This window comes from Dromaius novaehollandiae, chromosome 2, assembly GCF_036370855.1.
Source record: "Dromaius novaehollandiae isolate bDroNov1 chromosome 2, bDroNov1.hap1, whole genome shotgun sequence".
NCBI lineage: Eukaryota > Metazoa > Chordata > Aves > Casuariiformes > Dromaiidae > Dromaius > Dromaius novaehollandiae.
This window is the reverse complement of record NC_088099.1, coordinates 125025196-125045347: the sequence shown is the minus strand read 5'-3', so window position 1 is coordinate 125045347 and position 20152 is coordinate 125025196. Positions and strand designations below refer to the sequence as shown.

Sequence of the window (20152 nt, the reverse complement as noted above, 5' to 3'; positions counted from 1 at the left end):
GAATTGACAGGATTTCAAAATTACAGTAACAGAAGAGAAATGGAAATATTGTAAAACAGAAGAAATAAAAGCGCTCTCCTGTGAATATAACGTTACCTTGTATTTTTTTTGTTTTTTTCTTTTTTTTTCTTAAGAAAGCATTGCAACAACGGTTTGGCATCATCTGAAGAAAAAAAAGATGCTATAGAGATATAAAGCATGAGATGGAAGAGAAGTAACAGAACAACACCTTTATAAAAATGACATGATTTATAGCGATGAAAGCATCCCCCCAGACTCCCAAGTCACATCCACGAGCAGTCTTTGACTAAAACAGAAAAAATAAACCGCTTCCAAACGGCTGAAAGCTAGGACCGTGCACAAGGAAAGCAAGCCCGCCTGCCCGCCCTATACGCCTTCCTAGGTATCCGTTTCCAGCTCTCCGTGCGACGAGCCTGACTGCAGGCCGGGCCCCGCAGGCCGCCCGTCACGGTGTCAACGCGCCCACCTGGGCGCCCGGAACATCCAGTTACTCGCCAGACGCTGCAACGACGCCCCGCTGAGGGCGGGCGCGCGGCCGTCCGGGCACGTGCGGCACACGCCGCCAGGCCCTGCCCACCGCGCGCACGTGACGCACCCCCGCCACGTGACCGCCGCCGTCCGCCTCGCCCTCACCTGCTGCGGGCCGGCGGCCGCGGCGCTGGCGGCGGCGCCCGACTGCTCTTCGGGCGGCTGCCGGGGGGGACCGGCAGCTTGCGCGCCCGCGGAGGCGCGGCCGCTACACTGCCGCGCTGCCGCCAGCAGCCCCCGCACCCGCGTCCGCGCGGCGGCTCTGCCCCAGCTCAGGGCCGCCATGATTATCCGGGGGGGGGGCGGAGCGTGAACTCTCACCTCGCGCTACGCCGAGGTCACCGGCGCGTTCCGGCACCGCAGGGCGCAAGCGCGCAGGGCCCGGCCGGGGCGGGGGCGGAGCAGGCGGGGCCGCCGCCATCTTACGTGCGGCGGGGAGCCTTCGCCGCCCCTGAGGTGGCTCTGCTGCCCAGAGCTGGTGGCGCCAGGCTAGCTCCAGCCGCCAGCGCCATTAGTACGGGCACTGGGGTAGCGGCAGGGCAGCGCTCCTGGCCGCCGGCTCGGGCACCCGAGGCGGCTGAGAGCCGCCGTATGCCTGGCGGAGGGACCAGGCTCCTGCCGCAGGCGGGCGAGTCCACGGGGCCCTGCTGGCCGCGCGGTTGGGGCTCGGCCTGGCGGTGGCGGAAGGAGCCGATCTGTCGCGCCGAGACGTAGAAACGTTAGCAGTCTTGCCTCATTTACATGGAAGTAGGTCTTTGTGGTGGCATTAACGCCGCTCTGTCCAGGCCCCCCCACTCCGTTAAGGTAGAAGTTATATGGCTACAGCCACTGTAAGGCTACTCGCACTGAAGAGGAGGTTGCAGAAACCCAGAGAAAGATGCTGCAGTTTGCTTAACTCAGCTTTTGTGGCCCTGGTTGTATGAGGAAAGCAGAGTTTAATATAACACAGACCCACTGATAGAACCATTTGGTCCGAGGGAAGAAACAATAAAAACCCCACTATCTTCCTTCATAATCAGAAAGCTGCACTCCAGGGGCAGCAGATGCTTAAACAGATGAAAAAACAACCCTTACAGCAAGGATAAGGCAGGTCCCTGCAGGATGTTATGTGGTGGTGATCCCACAAAGGAACAGCTCAGTTCTTACTGTTAGTCAATTCTCATCTCCATTTCTTTGGCAACAGTATAGCTATCAAAGGCTGTGGGTACATTTCTGTAACACACTTGGTTAACTTTTAAAACTAATCCAGGCAGTTTATATATAGAAGAGTAGCTAGAAGACAATATAAGCCTAGTCTCTAGAAACAAGAAATTCATCCATGCGCAGATTCCCCCAAGTACAGTAGTATAGATCTATATCAACACTATGTTGATGGAAACCAAACTGAATTCAAAAGATTGTTTTGATTAGAAATAAATTACTCTATTTACATAACTCTCCAAGACAATACATTCCTCACATACAGGCTTTTATTAAGCTGCTCTCATGTGTAATTGAGCATATACACTACATCTGACATGCTAACAAAGTCATCAGGAGCCAGTATTTTTTTTCCACCAGACATTTGTGGCAGTTAGAATTTCACGGATTTCACACAAATGTTTCAAGACTTGTTTCCTGTTCTAAGCATGGTGATAAAACATTTGCCAAAACTTGTAATCTTACACACACCATGTGCCAGAAACTTAAAAAATACAAGAATTTTCAAGAGTACATACAGTGGATAAAGCAACAGGTAGGAGAGCAGATCCTGTAACATGTCTATGCTGCAATATGACATGGTGCACCTCTCAAAATGGATTTCTGTGGCTTTAAACAGGAGTAGGGGCACAAGTGGTGCAGGCCTTTAACAAAAAAAAAAAAAAAAAACAAAACACACCTTATGTAGCAGAGCTACATTTAGATGCTCAGTCTACAGGGACTACAGTGAAACTTAACATTAGCATTTGGGAGCAGTCGTCTTGCTACCCAAAAAAAAAAAAAAATTAAAAAACTTCCACGGTCAGGCATATGCCTACATTCCATGCTTTGTTAGTGTAAATGTGACACCATCATGTGTGGTTTAAGATGAACTTATTCACAACAGATCGAAAGTTTCAGACAAGTATATCTTTACACATCAAGATCATGTACAAAACATGAGATTGGAGGCCTTACTGTAGCCCAGCTAAACCAACACTATTAGGCATCTTGCTTCCATTTGCAGTGGTCAAAAATTTCCTAGTTGGATGATCCACAGAAAAATCACTAAGTTTCAGGTGTTGTGTATTACCCTATCCACATCTGTTGTACAAGGAACAAGCTCTTAATACAGTATATTCCTACATATCTGTAATCCTGCTGTGAATAATTTAAGCATGTTGAAGCAGCAGTCCTTTCTTTAGCTGGGAGTGATCTTCCTAGTTGGATGTCCCACATAGGCAACACTTAACTGAAGTAATCACAAGAGTGAAGTAACAAGCTTCAGTTTGGCAGAAGTAGATTTATAATGATTAAGTTGAACAATAGTTACAGACTGAAAAGAAGTTATGTATCCACAGTATATGTACAGTATAATTAACTTCTCCAAAGAGTATTTTCAATGCTATACTTTAAAGGTTGCCTTCAAATTAGGGATAAGTCCTTTAAACGTTTGAAAGGCATAAAAATTCCCCTTCCCACACGAAAACCCAAACAATGTATTTTAGTTTCAAAAATATTTTGAACCCAGAAAACAAGCTTGGTATCAATTAATCTGGTAAAGTAGCTATGTGCTAAATAAAAGCACATCTGGTGAAAGAGCGCAAAGAATGTTACAAGTGTGCTTAGTTTTTGCTTGTAGCATCTGGCAGTGGGTAGCAGGACAGAGGCAGGAATCTCAGTTGGTCTCCTCCTGTGTCTGTTCTGCAATGATTTCTGTGGAACTAGCATTAGCGGCAGAATTAAGAACTTCTCCAAAGTCTCCCCCAGCAGGTTTGCTTCCTCCAACTTTAGACTAGAACACAGAGAGAGTCTCAACATAAAATTGCAGTTATTTAGCACATCAAGTATGGCTAACTATATAAAAACAGTACCTCTGCATCAAGAAGTTTAATAAGCATTTTCAGTAGGGCAGCTTTTCCAGGACTGGACTACCTCCACAATAACACAAAAGACAAGTCTCAAGTATCAGGTGGAAAAGAATCAGTAGAAGCAGCTTAACGTAACAGTCTCTCTTTGGCCTCAAGATACACAAAATACGAAGTAGCCCTAACTATAATAAGCCTGAAGGTTGACACACACACTCAGTTAAAAGTGGATACAGGTATGCAGCCTTTCAAGCCATTTAACTCTGCATCTTTCAAAGCCTAAAACTAACTTCTGTATTGCTCCAGAAGGAACCCCTGAACAATTTTCAACAATGCATCTTGAGTTCTCTAGTGGAGTGTATCAACTACTTCATTTTTTCAGATAATGTGTTTGCCTTTTCGCTTCTCAGTACAGTACCTGCTCCATGGGACAGCATGAATGTTAGGGCTATTTAGTCCTCTAGAGGATTTTTAGTTCCCCATGAGAAAGGACAGTCAGATCTGGTTCCTATTGCACATACTGGCAATTTTTAAGGTGAACTTTTAACTGGAGAAGCCATTAATGGTTGTTTCTGGCACTTAAGACCTTTGGATTTTAAATTTTCTCACAGATGCAAAGACCTCACATGTTTCTGTCAGAAATGTAAGACAAACCTTCCAGGCTATATTCCTGTGTAGAATACTAGTCCTCAGGCAGGCTTGGAAATAAAAGCCTAGACTATTCTGGATGTATAATACTAGGCATGTTATATTAGCCATTTGTGCAGGTTAGACAGCTATTAGCTGTCCTTTTAGTTCAGGGCATCCTCCTATAAAAGGCTCAGGATGCTTATTTTATGTTCTCAAATCATCAGGCAGAGAGGCCATTTCCACAGTACTTAAAAAGAAGTCATCTAAACACTTTCAACAGTTTACTATTGACTAAAAACCAGCTATCCAGAGTCCACTTAAGTATTTTCTTCACATATACAGATCTACAATCATTCAGACATTTTAGTAATAATGCTTACCTTTATGTTTTCAACTTTTTCCTCAAAAGATTTGAAAGTTGAAGAATTTCTAGGGACAAAAAAAAAACCCCACAGAATTAAAACCATCTCTAGTTAGTCTATAAATATCAGAAGACAAGGAAACAGTTGCTTTTTCCAAAGTCAACATGCATTTTATGTTTTCAGCTTTTCTTTGTTTTTAAGGGTAACCCAAAAATAGTTGAGATGCAAGTCTCCAAGAGTACTACAAAACTGAACTTCAAATATGCTCAAGTTACCCTTCATTTTTATCTTTGAGCCAAACTACTCAGAAGAAAATAGAAGTCAGCATTGTAAATAAGCTTTGCCAGTCTCAGTGGTAGGATCCTTCATCAAAACACGGAAAGGAGAACTAGCAAATGTTAAGTTTAACTTATCTTTTGCTACCGATTTCACAGGCTTCTTGCTTAAAGGATTTGTTTCCGAAAAGCTCAGTCATCACTTCCGGTTAGCCTAGTATATTGCTAAAGAAAGCTTGCTATGATTGAGGTTTTTTGCCTGTTATAGGAAAACAAGTTTAATTTAATAAGCTATGTGTTCAATTAACAAACCATGGTTCACATTGGTATTTTGTGCTAACGTGTTAAATTCAAGGGAGACTCCTCCTTGCTTTTAAAGTGCTGGAGACAGCTGTGATCACAGCCAGTTTAAGTACTGCATCTGAAGAGCAGGACAGCTCAGGATTTACAATGCTGCAGGCCAGTGCAATATTGTTAGGGTCTGAAGAGTTGCTGTACGCTCCTACTAATCACCAGTGTCATCTGCAAATTAGTGCAATAGCACCTTAACTTTTATGCAGAATGGAGAATGCTTGCCTTCAGTGGACCAGGAACTAAGAATTCATAGCAGACTCCACAAAGTATTATTGTGTAATATGAAAGAAAGGAGGCTTTTTTGAAAGAGGTCTTAAGCTTCCCCCCTTTCCTTTGCTTGGTATTTGTGTAGATCACCCATATTAAGCAGCTCTCTCATTTAGGAAAATACACAGTAACAGTAATCAGCACATACATCAAACCAGATTCTCTCAGGGGACTGAGGGACACAGAGCCAAGCAAGAACAGAGAAAAGGCAAGCACTCAAAGTCAGCAAGAGACTTTTTGTGAAACCACAGTATTTCCTACTTGCTTTCACAGACAGTTCTAAAATAGTTATTAAGCTATTGTCTTCCAAACTTGGAATCATTTGGTAGCACTACATTTCCAGTGGGCAGGGAAAAGCTGTTTCAGTTCTTAGAACAGCAAGAAAAAGTACACTTAGTTGCAATCCAGATGTGCAATAACCACTGATATTAAGCAGAACTAAAACCAGTTTTATCCTATACGTTAGTACTGGTAATTCATTACAAAGAATTTTTTAATTAATATTTATTAGTTAGTTTATTAGATTTCAATTTGACTTGATTCCACATATGAAAATAAATATACTCGACATGAATTAACATACATTACCTCATAATAGGCATGCTAATTGAATGTTGTATGGAGCGTATACTAAATGCCAGCATTAAGAAAAGAGAAAGCAAGAGGTTAGTTTAAATGACTGACTGAGAAGAAATTTGCTTAGAAAGCTGGTTCTGGATACTGCCTTCTAGTAAAAAGCAAAATACTCTTACACAGTAACTCCTTGGTTTTTTGTTTGTTTAATTGCTTGGCCATGCACACACTGAAGCACAACAAAGCAAAAGCTGCAACAAATTCCTGCCCCCAAGTGCCATGCTTGTTAATAAGTTCATAACCTGCGTAGCTGCAACAGCCTACTTACGTTTTTCGAGCAACGAGAAGCATGCTACATTTCTAGTTTTGACAGTATCAAATAGAAAGTGAATACCCAAGAGTCTTATTAATCAACAATCTTCACACTGAAAGAATTACTCCTGCATTCAGAAGGGTTCTAGACCCAATCCAGTATAAAATTTCCATATTCATTAATACAGATTATCTAGAGCAAGCGGTCACATCAACATGTATTCAAAATCAGGTTAAGTGAGAGGGATCTGAGGGGGAGGAGACCGTTTATTTTATCAGACTGTCCTAGTCTCAACCCTGTTCTTAAATTCATGGAGGATTTCTGTAACCTGCCAATATTGCCAGATGCTTACTGCTTGCTTAGTTACAACACATACGTACTCCTGTAAGTTGAGTGGATATAGATTAAGCAACTCCCCGATAGCTTCGAGAATACCTGAAGTCTAATATAGTTCCATATTCTGAAAAATCCTTATTTACTCTTGATACAAAGTAGTCTGTTAAACGTTCCTCGTCCAATACCACAAGAGCAGGTTAAAAAAAAATGAAAACAGTTTTTCATAACTGGGCTTTATAATGTCTTTCAAGAGAATCCTTGGCCAGCAATTGCTTGGGCTGCTGCTTTTCATCTTTCCCGATCATCTGACTTCCATGAAATTTCCCAGAGCATGTAGAGGATGACTGTCTTCAGAAGTGTCATGTCCATGCTGTGGACTACTAGAAATTCTGATTTTGCTACGTGCCAAGTTTTAGTGGAGAACTAGGCTGATACTGTATAATTCTATTTGTCCAGCCATAGTCAGCCACTTTAACAGCACTTCTTGCAGGGTAAGGGAATTTTTAAGACTAAAAAGGGTGAAAGATACCTGCTTCGCCCTCTATATTACAACCTGCAAACCTGCTCATACAGAAAAGCAGCTACCAATGGTATCCTGCAGATCTTGTTCCAATAGCTGTCTAAAGAAATTTAATTCAATCCCATAGAGCTCATTTAATGGAAAAGCTACTTACGTATTTGTGAAGAGTTTACTTGCTGTTGTATAGCTTACGTATACTCACAGTACATTTTGTAAAGTCTCACCATAAGAGAATATACAGTTTTAGCACTGAGATTTGGTTTGCAAGAGAACTGCACTAGACCAAGCGTACTGCATCTGATCCCCTCCCTCCCCCCTAATCAAATCACCCATTCTGAAATAGTGCAAAGAAGCAAGATTAAGTTTTATAAAAGCTTTACAAAGAGAACTCCATTTTTCTTTTCATGAATTATGGAATGCCACATTACGACACTCACTCAACTAGGCCATAAAGCTGGGCAGTCTGAAGACCAGAAGACCATTTTACAACAATCACAAGAAAAACCCCTAGCTTAAAGTAAATAAAAACAAAAAGAGCCACAGTAAGTTGCTCTGCAGCTTTCTATGTATTTTATGTTGCATTAAAAGGTTTGTAACACTTACACACAAGTGCTGTATAGTTACTACATTGACTCATGTTCTGAAACTGGACGGTAAAGTATGCCAGAGTCCCTGCCCAGAAAGCAGAGGCTTAAAAACTCATAAGCATTCATTAGTGTTGTTAGTTAATAGTTAGGTTTCCAGTTGATAAATGATGATATTTAGGAGTCAATGATCATATCAGGTTTCCAAAGCAAGCAAAGAAAGTTATTCTGCAATCTCAGAACAGGGTGAGGATGAAGAGTTCAGCTCCGCAGCTCCTCCTGCGCTGCATTCATACTATGTGCAAATGATGACTGCTCAGAAGTTTGCTCAGAGCTGCATCTTGATACTTCTGCTATTTCCCACATTGCCTACACAAAGATGGCTAGCTAATCAAAGTTCAAGACATTCATATAAAGGAGAATAAAGGTATTAAGAGAAACCTAGTAAGGGACAGACTTAATTTTCAGCATAACAAAAAGAAAGTAGAGGAAGCATTAAAAAAAAAAAAAAAGCAGTAACACACTGACTTTGCGCTACAAGTCCTCTCTCCTTCTCTATTTGATTAGTTTTCATGTTCTCAGATCCACTAGTGGCCTTATTCCCTTTTACAACTCCCTCCAAAATGACTTCACAGGGCACAAAGACCTGCATGTGATAATTGCTATATGGAATATTTGGCAATAGTCCAACATAGAACAAATGTTGTTACAGCTGAGGAGTCCTTAGCTAAAACAGTAAGAGAAGTCATGATGAAGAGGCCATGTGAGAGTTTAGTAAGAAAATTCAGTATGTTTTCAAGTAAGTATTGGGCTCATCAGCTCTCAGTTTCTTGTGCAGTCTTAAAAGGAGACACCAGTTTACTGGTCACATAATGCAGGGACATGAGTTCACTAGTTGTTCAGAGGTTTCCATTTCCTGCTCAAGTGCAAGTAAGATCTAGAACAATACTAATTTTCCCCAGCCCTCCCCTAAAAATAAATAAACAAATAAATAAAAACACTCACACTGCTCCTGAATTTATAGCTACACCTAGAATTTCCATTGCCATCGTTCTCCCCAAGAAGCACACCAACACTGCGACTCCTCTGGCCCTGTTCTCCTTACACTCCCTGCTACTCAGTGGCTGAGTTTCTGCTGGAGAAAGTATTCAACACCAACCTAGCAGCTAACTTGGGTAGTCAGGATACTTCTGTTGGATGTTGAGATATTAAATTCTTGAGCCTAGAAGAGAGCTTTGAGTCTGTGCTTGCTTGTTCGAATAGTCTATTACTAATGAGGGAAAACACCATAGCCTTAAGGAAGAAAGATGAACGCTATTAAGGGAGTAGTTGTTCTCTGCTTCCTAAAGGAATAGAGACACCTTCCAGTCTCCCTCTGTCAATTGATGACAAAGGAGATGTATTTCAGACAGGATACTATTCTTGTATGTGAGCAAACTGAGCTCACTTCACAGAATTTCTGCTCAGCACAGAGCCAGAATTCTGATACTATCCTATGCTGTCCATCTTCCCAGACTCTGCCTACAGTGCTAAAGCTCTTAGCTTATAGTCTAGGAGCCCAATACCTACATCCTTAAATATCTTACTGCTGCCTTTACCTGCTTACTGGGAGCATACAAAGAGGATGAAGCCAGACTCTTCTCAGAGGTGCACACAGATAGGATGAGAGGCAATTAAAAGGAGTTGCTACCCAAGAAATTTCAATATAATAAGGAAAAAAAAATCACCAGGAAGATTGTCCAACACTTGAACAGGTCACCCAGACAGATTATAGAATCTCCATAGTTGGAGAGACTTCTAACTTACATGGACAAGGTCCTGGGCAAGCTGATCTAGTTAGACCACTAAGTAGGAGGCTGAACTGGATGACCTCCAGAGGATCATTCCAACCTTAGCTATTTTATGATTCTGTCATGTTCCATTCTACTTAACTCTGAGCAGGCAGCAAGAGGAAAGCCAACTTCAGAGACAGTTTCACATTAGCCACGTAGAATAGGATGAGATCAAGTTACAGTGGTAGCACAGAGGCAGGAGAAGGTATTAGAAATGGAGCACTCCATATTAAATGCAGCTCTTCTGATGCCTGTTGACACCCATGACAACATTAAGAGTAATTTCAGTACTTTTTGCAAAGTCTGTCAGAATTCAGATTGTACATCCTTTATACAGTCCCTTTATACACACATGCATTTGGATAAGCGTATCATCCTTCAAGTGCGAGTCATTACTCCTTTACAAGCATCAACTTTCAACTTGCAGCCTTAATACCGTAAGCCATGACTTACACACTGTTACAGTTAACTATTGAAATCTTTACACTGAATATTTGCTTAAAGTAAGTAGATAAAAGGCCAGGGCAGACAAGGTAACTGAACTATGCAGTATCTGGAGCTGCTAAAGTAACTCAGTAACTCAGAACTGCTAAAGTAACTGTTCAAAGATAAGGACAATTTCACAGGACAAACTATGAACAGAGAATGCATAAACTATTTTTCATTTAGACTCTATTAATTTAGATTAGAGCCACAGTGCTGAACAACTGCTGTAATAGACACTAATAGGGGAACTGCTATTCTATCAAGGCACAAACACTGTACAGACAAAGAAAAGAAGGAATTCTGCATGCCATTGACCTCAAAACTGTGTCGTGTCTCTTTACCATTTTAACAGCTTCCTTTCTTATGAGAGAGAAGGGCAGAGGGAAGGGTGAAAGGCAAAAAGAATAAATAAATAAAAAGAAGAAAAAGAAACATACAAAGAGAAGGAGAGATAGAGAGTGTGACCCACAGAGTGAGCACGTGGAACAAGAAATAGAGTGAGAGAGCACACATATGGGAGAGTGAAAGAGAGTGAGAGTGTGTGTCATTGATTACATATTCTCAAGATTTCGTGTTCTGAGACACTTATTAAGTGAACATGAAGAAATGCCTTCCCTGACATTAAAAGAAGTTCAGTTTTACATTTCCTAACACTGGAGAAGAAACTTACTTTTACAGACAAAAGTCATTTAAAGATTTTAATGGAGACAGTCTCTCTACATGCTTTATTTTAGTAACAATTCTTGTGCCCACCTTACCTAAAGGAATGTGAAAATGCTTGCAGTCTGCACAATGCCAGAGTAAGCATTAAAGAGAGAAAGGAAGTTCTGATAAATCTGAAGCAAAGTATTTAACTGTGTAGCTGCACCTCAAAGTAGTTTTTTTTCATTAGACTTACAAAAGCAAAAAAGAGGTTAATGGCAGCACTTTAAAACAGAGGGCTGATTTTATTACATTGTTTTCCAATGCAACAATATTGTCTTATAATGTGTAATTTTTATTTGTCCAATATTTGAAAAGATAAACTTGATCCACTCTTCCTGATAAGTTACAACCAGAGATGAGCAGTTTTATCTAAGTCTTACTTTTGGAACATATAATCAAGCAAAAAAACATAAAGTAAGCATATGAATGAATTGCATTCAGGAAGACTTTTCATGAAGCTCATAACACATACAGTGCTAAAAATGACCACTAAACTTGCCCTACCTTGCATGAAGGGCTGCGTCATTTGACACAGAAGGTCAAACAAGTTTTTGTATGCCAATATGTAAGAATTAGCAAGCACAAATGGTAATAAAATCAAGCCATTGCTATGAGGTAGAACAGCGTAAAAAGAAATAAACATGACTTAAGGAATCCAAACACACTATACAAGAAACACCAAAAAAAAAGTTTAAAGACAAAGTCTAAGTGTAGCATTCCAAAGACTGAGAAAGAGGGAAGGGAAACGACGATGCTATATGCAAGTACAGGTGAAGACACTGCCACCTGCAATGCTACCAGAAGGTCAGAGTAGCAGCGGAGGAAATAGCACACACTATTTCTCTTGCACATGTAAAATACACACCACTCAACTCTGCTGCGTAAGTGAAGACATACAAGCACATTTTGCAGCAAGTCATTCAGCAGTCCTAAAACAGATGCTGAGGCTTCTTGATAGATTAACTTGTAAACAGCAAGGTACGTTAACAGCATGGGCTTATTTCAGTGATTAGCTGTTTAAATCAAAAATGCAACTACTTGGGAAAAGCTAAAGAAACCTACTTCACATCTTCAAACTTCTTGGTTATGACTGAGCCAACAGATGAAAAAGCAGCAGAGGCCTTCTGACCAGCCTGAGACAGGGTTTCTGATGTCTTCTTGTATCTGTGTTCAAACAAAATTAAGTTTGTAGTTATCTTAGTAGAACACATAAGGAACCATTTAGTGTACTTAAATTTGTATCAAATCCAAAGATATACTTCAAATTTTTGGGGGGACTGAACAAGCTACAAAAGAGATTGTATTCAATCCTTGCAGTCCCTTTCAGCTACAGCATCTCTGCCACCTCACATTTCAGATCAAATTCACCAGCATTCCAGTTCTACCCTACCCCCAAAGCAATTGTAGGCAAAATGCTCTAATGTCACTAGTATTTTATTTACCTGCAAATCACTGGTGTTTGCAACCTGCTGTTGTAGGACTTTTTAAAATGAAAATTAAAAAGAGAAACATCATAGACACACAGGAAAAAATAACAAATGTTTTTGTGTCAAGTATCTAAAACCTTATACAGAATGGTCTTGTCAATAAACTTAACCATAACAGCTTTCCTAGCAAGAGGTACATCTTACAGTCTCTAAGAGTCATTAATTGCAGGAAGAGGCAGTTCACTCCTGTCTTTAAGCTAATGGTTTTATTTGGCAAGAATATTAACCATCACTTCGTATTCTTCCTGCATCAGCTCAGTTTACCATAATTTTTCAGTTTGGAAGAGAAGGGATTATTCGATTTAGGACACTCAAGCACTACTTAAGTAGTGCTTTGCTCTGTCAGGCAAGAAGTGTATTAAAATCTCCCATATTATAGTTGCTCATTCTTATTTTGCACAAGATAACATGGTTAATAGTAGCCTTCTTGGAAGAAGGCTGCAATGATTTATCCAGGTAATTTTTAGTGCAGCTTAACTTCCTAATATCTATCTATCATCACCTAGTCCCACAAGAACAGCAAGTTTAGACATGACACAAGAACTATACAGTTTTCACCTCAACAGCTGAGGCAGACTATCATGAACTGGTACATACGCTGTAGTTGATGTGACATCTTGCCAGCTTTTGGTGATGTTCTGCTTTAGTTCCTGCAACGAGTTAATTCCCAGCTTCCTCTTGATTTCCGCTAGATGCTTCTCTTTGGCAGCTAGCACTTGTGAGAGTGTCTGGATTTCCTCTTCTACCTACGGCAGCACAGTTGATGATAGCAGTAAGTTAACAAGTGATCTAAGCAGCCATTTAACTACGTATTTACAAAAGCATCTACTAAGCATCAGTCATGGAGAAGCTGACATATTTCTAATGTTGCTTCAGTTACTTCAAAATTCTGAAAAGGAAATCCAATGTACTCTACAACAAGAGCCAGTTGGTCACAGAGAAATATACTTGCAGCTATTCCTGTTACTGGAATATGCAAAAGGAAATTGGTAGCTCTAAAAGACAGGACATTTAGAGACAAGATAGTGGTCTAAACCAAACAGGGTAGTTACCTTTTGATATCATCAGCCTACATGAAGCTCAAAAATTAGTCAAACCTGTGACCACCCTCAAGCCTATATTTTTCTTTCAAGTCAGAAGAGATACCAAGTTAAAACAGTACCAGGAAACTCAGAGCACATCTGTTCCAAGCACAAGTTTTGTCTCCTTGCTCAAACTGAAAGGTTCTTTTGTGGCTTAACCCAGCAACTTTAGGCTGGATCCAGCCACAGCAATGCCTTCCCCAGTTTTACAGTGCCATTTTGTGGCCTGTATAGATGTGACAGAGGCACTAAGGCCAGATGCATAAAGGCCAAGGCATACGTTCAACCCTACTTCCTTAACCACTATTTTTAGGATGGCAGGCTGACCATTCATTTATACTCATTTGCAGAAATAACAGTATCTTCAATGCACCTTTATTTTCAATGCCTCAGTCCAGCATGATGTACCTTAGCAGGACCAGACTTCGCCCGCCATCTTTGACTGATTGGTTTGGCATGGAATAATCCTCAGGAGTAAAACCAACACTGCATTAAATAGCTATGTTGGCATTTCACAGCTAACCTTGGTACACCAATCTTAGGCATAAGTTCTGTCTTGCATATCCTTTAGGGTCCTAAAGTCGCACAGAGCTACAAAGGGGAAAAGCCTGGTCACTCAATGCAGCTTGAGTTTATCAGCTTTGGAATGGATGTACCAGGTTCAAACATTTAGCTCCCCTTTGAAGAATACTACTTTAACTTGCTCTTAAAAGTTAAACATTTTTCTGCTACTATGAATTATGGATAAGAATAGTTACATGGTTAGCCATTAGCAAGGCAGTGCACACATATTACTGCAAAGTGTCCTTCATGCAAATAACAGGTTCAGTCACTCCACACCAGTTGAGGCAATACTTGGCTTCAGCTTCCAGCCTCATGCTCTTTGATAGCTTATTTATCCCTTTCTCATTTGAGAGAAAAAAAAAGGTTATACATTTATACACCTTGGTTTGAACTGCATGTGATAAGTACTTCTAGCTCAGTTCCCATAGGAAGAACTGGACCTTCTCTTGTCTTTGACACCTACCACATAGGAAGAACTGGACGTTCTCTTCTCTTTGACACCTACCATTTCTCTCCCCCAATACACAGGAGTCCTGTACCCAGCTTTAGACACTCAACAAATGAACATGCAAAGCATTAACTCCATGTTCAGTCATTTCAATAACAGCATTACCCCAGATTTTCCTTCTCAAGACCAGCTTGAGAATTATTTTCAAGAGACTAGCAAATTTACCTTAGCAAGTTCTTTTCTTAGTTCATCCTGCTCTTCTTCTGACAGTGTTTCCGACATACTAACTGTAGCAGCAGCATCCTCTCCAACCTCAGGTATAGGGTCAGTTCGCAGCAGTCCTTGAGGTGAATAAAGCATTAAAGATCACATCATGATATGTTTGTCAAAGAGCAGCTAGATGTTAACATGCATCCCTTTTGTGCCAGCACACAGGTGAAACGGGTGAGAGGACACTGGAGTCACGGTCCCCAAGCACTCCGGTGCGCAAGAAACAGGAAGGCATTCCACTGACTTTCTTCTACCGAGTTGCTTTAAAGCTCAGTGTAATCTCATTGAGCTTTAAAATCTCAACTTTGACTATTGAAAGGAACTGAAAACGTGCTATAGAAGGGAACTGGAAACACACCGAGAACAACCTGGCCCACTGCTTTGATAGAAACCAGGGTAACAGAGCAGTATCTCTCAACCAGTGGTTCACAGGCAACATCTGCACAGGAGTTTTATGCACTTACTGCTCTATCTTGCTCAAGAAGCATGAAACTCTAGCAGCATCAGGGGCAGTCAAGATCAACACAGAAGGCTCCCTCCTTCACTGGTCTTTGGATCAGAGAAAAATGCCCGTTCTTAGCACATTGCTTACTGAGAAAGGGGTTATACTGCAAGTATGAACCTGCCACCACACCCTGCTCAACCCCTCTGTCCCCAGTAACTGGGACCATTGCGGCTAGCAAGGCGCAGGTACTGCAGAACTAGAAGCAAGCCACTGCTTTCCTCCTCAACATTAAAGCAGTTCCATTTTAAACACCTTTCAATGCAGTGAACAGATTTTCCAACAAGAGTTCCCATTTTGAATCCTTGTAGCTGAAACAAACATATAGTTTGTCAGAATAAAGGAAACCTATACTAATTTGCAAAGACGCTGATCTGCAGAAAGACTGGATATTGGAATGGTTCTGGAATCCACAAACTAACAGACTATTCAAGAAGTAAAACTGCTGCATGTTGCTTTCCAATTAGCACCAAAGGGAAAAAAAACCTTAGAAGAAAACTAACCAAGGATTTTTTCATTTGTTTGGAAGTAGATGGGTCAGTGCATGTATAAAGATAAATATATAGCTAAACAAGCCAGGAATGGGGTAGAGTTATGTGTAAATCAGTAATAAACCAGAAATGTGAAAGAGTTACATGTGGATCTTTTCCAGATATTAGCTACTCACTCTGTTAAAAACAGATAAAATTCCATCCTCATTATGGCAGCTTTTGCTGGCACGATGTAATACCAGTTGGTCCAGGAATCGGACAACTTGATGAGCAACAAGATCATCACTATGATTTCATCATTAACCTTGATATCAAATACCTACAACACGATCAACTTAAAAGTCTGGAAAAAAAGATTTTGCCAGTCCAAGATTAGCTGTATGTACTCTATGAAACATGATCCTAGCAGCTGACAAGCCTGAAAAAGGAGAGCCCTTTTTCCTTGAATCAAGTAAAGCTTGATTCCACAAATTCTCTGCATAACAGTGCATTTTCTGCCTGTATTTGTATCCATAATACTTGTCCTCTATAGGGAGCACACTGCTACACAGGCAGAACATTTTTAAGTTAGCAATGGAGTATACTGATAAGCAAGCATATAGAAATAGAAAATGACTTAACCCCCATTCTGCAAGCTTTTATTTATGAAGTCTATGCCACATTTTTCCAGAGATTTACGTCTGGCTTCTGGACTAAAAATATAGTTTCTATAGGTTTTCTGACACACTTTTATGACAGGAATCTAGGAAGAAAAGAATGTTTTAAGACTAATGCCCAAACCGAGCATGGCACTACAGCACTGAACACAAAGGATTACTGCCCATGTCCTACAAACTTTATTTATATATTCCACTAGCATATTTCCTTTTCTTAACATCAAGCTGTCAAAAATGCCTTTTTTTTGTTGTTAAATTGCTGTTTGTGCTGCTAGTTACCATAACTGAAGGAAAACAGTAATGATTCTGACTGCATTTTTCTCTGATGTTCTACAATCGCTGGTGCGTTAACCTCTTTCTGAACGCTGACCTCCTAGCTCTGCAACCCCTCCAGGCACTACAGAACTTGCCACTGCAGAAGCCATTTCAGAAAGTTTGCAAGTACCAAAGATCACAGACTACGGAGTATTAGCACATCCAGCTGAAAGTCTGTTCAATCTGGTTATGAAGAGTCATACGGATTATCTCACTAAAAATAGATCAAGTGAATTCAGCAGCAGGAAAACATGCTGGATTATCTCCTATACTACTAGTTTCTATTTTAGGAATATATCTTATTTTTGGAAAACTAGTGTTTTAAGGGAGTTTGTGCTGCTCACTACTTACACTGACCTTAAGATTCAAAGCTAAGAAGTTAGGGAAACATCTTTCCTCCCTCTCCTTTTTCTACATCTTTTAAGAAGGAAATCACTGCTATTCAGAGTCTTCCATGCCTCATCTTGTACATCTCACCAAGCCTCCTTCTTCTTGCCGTCCCCTCCTCACAGTTGATTACTTTAGTTCCCTTCTTAGTATCCAACACCCTCCATTTGCCTTTATTCTGGCACCTTGCCTCACATCCCCTCTCCTTGCTTAACTCCCATTGCTCAGTTTACTTCAGCACTTGCAGGGTACAGGGTGCACCTGCACTGTTACAGCTAGGAAGGAAGAGCTAACCAGCCTGATCAAGAAGCAGCTGCCTAGACAGATAGCCCACAAAACTCTGCAGCAGCCTGGCTACAAACCAAATTTAGCACATGTACTAGTGCTGACAGACAATGAAATCCTGACTTGCAGCCAGCTTCCCAGAGAAAGGTGCACGGCACACCTTGGATATTTATGTGGGGTGGGGGGCAAGAAACCAGGTGAAAAGCAGTCAGCTGCTAGATGGAAATAGTTCAGCTCAATCTGACATCAAAAGAGCATTTGCCATGTGTGCTCTTCTCTCTTCCCCTGTAGAACGCCTGCTGTCGCGTTCCAATTTGTTACCTTTCATTGCATTATTTCTCTCACATATATTGAGAGTAGCAAACCACTTCATTTAGTAGTTTCATATTCTGACTGCTGTGACCAAGTTTAGCTTCAGCATTTCAAGTCTCTTAAATGCAGTGAAAATTCTGTAGAGGGAAATCCAATATTGGGAATACTATTGTCTTACCTAGTTTTAAGGTCAGTTTTTAGGTGCCTGTACTAAGACTGACATACTCTATCCCATCAGTTTATTAGATCTACTGAAATGAACCAAGTAAAGGTACTGAGAATTTAATTGATTAGGACTCTGAAAAACACATTCCTGAACTGCCAGGGGAATAAAACTTAACCCCCCATTAGCCTGCTAAGGTAGGCAAAGTATTATAGCCATTCAACTTGCACCCAGGTTTTCTGGTCTGGAATGAGCTTTGGGGTTGGTTGGTTGGTTTAGGGTTTCAGGGTTTTGTTTTTGTTGGGTTTTTTTTTCCAACCCAAGTTCATGCTCTATTTTGACCTGAAGTTCCTACCATTTTTTCTGGCCTGAGTTCAAAGACTAGCAAGAAACATCAGCCATTCAAGGAAGTATTGGTCACTTTAGATAAGCAGCATTTGGAGGGAGAGGGTTAGTCTTCATAAAGCTTGTTCTTTAGACAGACGTACTCTGTGTCAGGCAGAATAAACACTTTGGCAATCACCATACAGCTGGCAAAACTAAAGAAGAAAAGGTGTTCACTAGAGTTCAAGAGTACAAGCTGTTACAAGTTTTTAAGATCACGCCAACACTTCAGCAATCACGGGAGTGACATCACTACAGAGCAGACTTATTTTACAGTACGTAAGTAAGAACAAATGTAAGTGCTTCCCATTTATCTAAGTGAAAAAGCCAGAGTCAAACAAGCATTTCTTCAGCTTGGGGAAGAAAGTTCTTTGGCTTCTCCCAAATATAGGATCATATATTCATTTAGAGTGAATTGAGAGAGGAAAGACTGGTCTCTATTCTGATGCATTGCTCTTAGATCCAAAGCACTGCTTCTTCCCCTCTGGAAGAGGGGGGCGACACAGGAATTTAAGGGAAAGCTGACTGACCACCACTCCACAGAGGCCTGTCGTTCGCTTAGTTCACGGAGCGGTTTGTGCAGGGCTTGCCCAGGTTATGCACATCGCTTCAAAGATTTCAGGGAATAAGCCCATGGAAAAGGCAACTCCTCTGCAGCTTAGTTTTGCTTTGCTACACCCGAGGCAGGGCTAAGCTTCCCCTACTTTTTAGAGCAATTACGGAGAATTAGGTTCTGGAAAGCATTATATGCAGTCCTATCAAGGAAGATAATGTCCATTAGAATGGAAAGGAAAGACGTGGTAAAAACTCGCTGTTTTGTACAGCAGCTTATCAGGTAGAAACTAGCGTGGTTAAGCATTAGATGCTGCTGCTGCTGCTGCTGCGCTACAGCTGCTGCCTCGGGGCATGCAGCTACAGCCTTAAGATTTACAGCCTTTTAAATGCTAGGTGGAACACAGTAAAGGTTTTAAGGGTAATTTTGTTAATCACTGATATTTCTAACACTAAGGCAACAGCAGATATTAGTATAACTTCAGTGCTCTATATATTTTAAAAGTATGTAATTCCAACCTCAACAAAAAAAAAAAAAAGCTAATACTCAAACTAGGCCAATTATCCCAATCCTGCAGAAGTTCTCCCTAATTTTTTTGCTCACTTTATCTTCCACAAACAGCCTTTCTACTGAGTTAAGAAATAAGAAACCAAGCAAAGTGGAAAATTTACATCACCCGAGGTATTACCTACATGGCACACTGCATCTACCAAACTACCAGAGTTAACAGCAGGACACCTTCTGGCTTCATTTACACCTGTGTTTCAGCCGAATCCCACAGCTTCTTAAATTGAGAGGTTCCTTGTCACAGATACCAGCCATTCAACTTTTCAGGTGGATGTTTCTAAAAAAGAAAGATCAGCAAGTTACCAGAGCTTCTCAGCACAGGTGATCCAGGCGGAGAAAGGTTTATACCAGGCGACAGGTAAAGGTAGCTTCTGTTCACTCCAGAATTGAAGTCGAACGGTGACTTGTAATCCTCATGGAGATCCATCCCGGCAAACTCAGCGGGCACGGCTGCGCGCTCCCTCCGGGGAAGGGCCCATCTTGCCTCTCCGCGGGGCCTCCCTCATGCAGCAAGACCCACGCTCTGTTTTGCTGAATTTTATGCTTCTGTCAGGTTTGATACAGCCATCTGGCGAGTAATTTCCTAACCATGGTGTTTACATGGCACAAGGTTAAGTTCCTGTAAATTTATAACTGGGGCTGGACTTAAACAGACCGTTCCTTCAACAAACATTCGCAGTACGCGGCTCACGGGCTTCCAGAAAAGCCTTCGTCCTCCACAGAATTACATCAAGAATTTTCAATCATTTAAATAAAAAAAAAAAAAAAAAAAAGGTCAGCTGACTGCAGCTACACCAGGATATCCTTAATCTTCTAGGACACAAAAGGATTACTAGCCATAATCTATCCTGTA

At 41.0% G+C, this 20152-nt stretch overlaps 1 protein-coding gene across 4 annotated transcripts in view; it reads right to left on the bottom strand.

The window, feature by feature from the left end:
• TPD52 (tumor protein D52) overlaps window positions 1–19871 on the bottom strand; it is a 106405-nt gene extending 86534 nt beyond the window's left edge. Inside the window, exons 1-7 of one of the 4 annotated variants that reach the window (XM_026100683.2) lie at window positions 19603–19861; window positions 14640–14755; window positions 12918–13066; window positions 11896–11997; window positions 6073–6114; window positions 4607–4655; window positions 2001–3523 (exon numbers count right to left, since the gene is read on the bottom strand). In XM_026100683.2, the coding sequence (XP_025956468.1) occupies window positions 3407–3523; window positions 4607–4655; window positions 6073–6114; window positions 11896–11997; window positions 12918–13066; window positions 14640–14755; window positions 19603–19726 (699 nt within the window). In that variant the 5' untranslated portion in view covers window positions 19727–19861 and the 3' untranslated portion in view covers window positions 2001–3406. Of the gene's footprint in view, window positions 1–2000; window positions 3524–4606; window positions 4656–6072; window positions 6115–11895; window positions 11998–12917; window positions 13067–14639; window positions 14756–19602 lie in introns of those variants that run through there. The other 3 variants (XM_064507368.1, XM_026100680.2, XM_064507369.1) reach the window with 3 other exon arrangements.
• Window positions 19872–20152: the final 281 nt, after the last annotated feature.